This window comes from Penaeus japonicus, unplaced genomic scaffold, assembly GCF_977035675.1.
Source record: "Penaeus japonicus unplaced genomic scaffold, GWHDUDI00000001_assembly GWHDUDI00000015, whole genome shotgun sequence".
NCBI classification, from domain to species: Eukaryota; Metazoa; Arthropoda; class Malacostraca; order Decapoda; family Penaeidae; genus Penaeus; species Penaeus japonicus.
Genome location: NW_028234417.1, coordinates 35,411,789 through 35,414,288, shown reverse-complemented (window position 1 = coordinate 35,414,288; position 2,500 = coordinate 35,411,789). Strand labels below are relative to the sequence as shown.

General features: G+C 46.2%; 1 protein-coding gene across 2 annotated transcripts in view; it reads left to right on the top strand.

The window, feature by feature from the left end:
• LOC122257278 (uncharacterized) overlaps positions 1-2,185 on the top strand; it is a 23,537-nt gene extending 21,352 nt beyond the window's left edge. For both annotated transcript variants that reach the window (XM_086544815.1, XM_086544816.1), the window contains exons 8-9: positions 79-432; positions 1,480-2,185. In XM_086544815.1, the coding sequence (XP_086400941.1) occupies positions 79-432; positions 1,480-1,577 (452 nt within the window). In that variant the 3' untranslated portion in view covers positions 1,578-2,185. The remainder of the gene's footprint in view (positions 1-78; positions 433-1,479) is intronic.
• Positions 2,186-2,500: the final 315 nt, after the last annotated feature.

The window sequence follows — 2,500 nt, the reverse complement described above, 5'->3', positions numbered from 1 at the left end:
CCAAATTCACAATAGAACCCAACCCATCTAACCTCCCTCCCTTCCCCCTTCCCCTCCCCCCTCCTCTCTCCATAACAGGCCAAGAATCCTGGATCAGACACGCCTCGCCCGACCTGCACGACCCGACGACAAATCCAGACCCAGACGAGAACGAAGGGGACCAAGACCAAGGGATCAACGAACAAACAGAAGAAGAAGCGAAAGAAAAAGGAGCAGAAGGAGCAGAAGAAGAAGAAGAAGAAGGCAACGTGGGCGAGGGCCAAGTGTGGGCGTGGGTGCTCACAGGGATGGCATTCTTCCTCGTCATGATCTTGGCACTGGCACTCTGCACGAGGATGAGGCCGCGGCACGAGATAACCTCCCACGGCGACTACCTGCCCTCCATCGGGATCGTTAGCCACAGGCACACGGCCGAGGCGGGGGGGAGGGAGGGGGGCCCCCACCCCCCCCCCCCCCCACCCCCCCCCCCCCCTCCCCCCCACCCCCGTGGAGCAGGTGAGTCAATGGGGGGGTAGGGAGGGGGGTAGGGAAGGGGTAGGGTAGAGGGGTCGGGAAGGGGTAGGGGTAGGGATAGGGGGTAAGGGGGGATAGGGGTGATGTCAATGGGGAGGGGGTAGGGGCAGAGGAGGGATTTTAGTGGGTGGTAGGGTGGGAAGTGGCGAGGGTGAAAGGAGGGATGTCAAATGGGGGGGGGGGGGAGGTAATTAGGGAGGGGGGGCTCGGTTCAAGGGGGGGAGAAGGGTTAGGCGAGGGGGGCAGAGATAGAGAGGGGGGGGGTTGAAGGAGAGAGGAGTGGAGGGGTGCAGGGGGTAATGGGGAGGGAGGCAGGGAGTCAATTTGGGATGGTATAAGGGTAGGGAGGGGGCGCGGTGATAGGTATAAGGGAGATAGGGAGAGGGGAGGGAGGCGGGTGAGTCAATGCGGGGGAGGGGGCGAGGGAGGGAGTGGGAGGGGGCGAGGGAGGGAGGGAGGAGAGGGTGTAGGGAGGGAGGGGGGTAGGGAGAGGGGGTAGGGAAGGGGGAGGGGGAGGTAGGGAGGGGGGAGGGAGGGATAAGGAAGGGGGTAACTGAAGGAATTAATTTCTATTTCTTGGGCTGTGATGCACCTGCACTGTGTTACCCTGCCTTCCTTCCATTATATAATCCAATAAACTCACCCTAGGAGCTGCCGGAGTCTTTGACTTATCGTTTTTTCCTTCTGTATTATCCTCATTATCATTATTATTATTATAACATTATTTCTATCATTACTATCAGCATTATCATTATCATTTTTATCATTAACATGATCAGTGTTATCATTATCATTATTATCATCATTATCATCACCATTGTTATTATTATCTTTTTTGTCATTATCATCATCCTCATTAACATCCTCCTCCTCCTCCTCATCATCATCATTATCATTACGATTAATATCACCTTCATCATCATAATGACGTACATATCCATCATATAAAAAAAAATACTTTTTCGACAGAGGAGATGAGTGAACCAGGCTCACCTACCATACCTGTACCAGTCATCAACCACAAACTACCAGAAGAGAACGACCAGTCAACCAAAAAGCTGTGAAAAAAAAAATGAAAAAGAAAAGAAATGAGGAATGATTATAAGAGAACAGAAAACGGAAGATGAGGAAGAAAACGGGAATCGACCCGAATGGAGAATAGAAAACGGGAGATGAGCTGAGGACTCCCACCGCGACGCGAAGAAAACGGGACATCGACCCGAGTTAACGAATGGAGAATAGCTCCGCAGAAACAGAAAAACGGGTAAATAAAGTAATGAGGAGAAAGACCGAAGCGCAGAAAGAAACGGGAATCCGAAAGACAGACGAAAAGGATACCGGAATAAAATAGTACTAGGAAGAAAACGAGGTATTATTTTAATGAAAAAAATGAGAAACTAAGAAAACGAGATTCGTCCAAGATTAAGATGAAGAAAAACGAAGAATTCTATACATTTTTTCATGAAAGAACGAGAAACGATGAAAATCGAAGCGACCATAATAAAGAACAGAAAACGAGATAAAGAAAAGAAAACGAATCAATATAAAAAAATAAAAAATAAAAGGAAAAATATGAAAAAGAAGAACGCAAGAGAATATGGGATAAATAAGAAAAGAGAGAATGTGTATAATAAGAAGTAAATATATTAAAACAAAAGGATAAATGAAGGAAGATTAAGGGAAGAATGATGACGGGGAGAAATAAAAATGATGATGATAATGGTAGTGATGAAGTTGATGATAATGATAGGAATGATAATTGCTAGCCTTGTGATCATGATGATAATAGTGATGATGGTGATAATGACAAGGATTATGATAATGATGATAATGATTGTGATAATGATGATGGTGATGATGATAGTAATGGTATTGATAATGACCAGGATTATCCTAATGGTAATGATGATGATAATGCCAATAACAATGATAATGTTGCTAATCAGCAATTATACTAAAATAAATACAAGAAACATGTATCATGGCA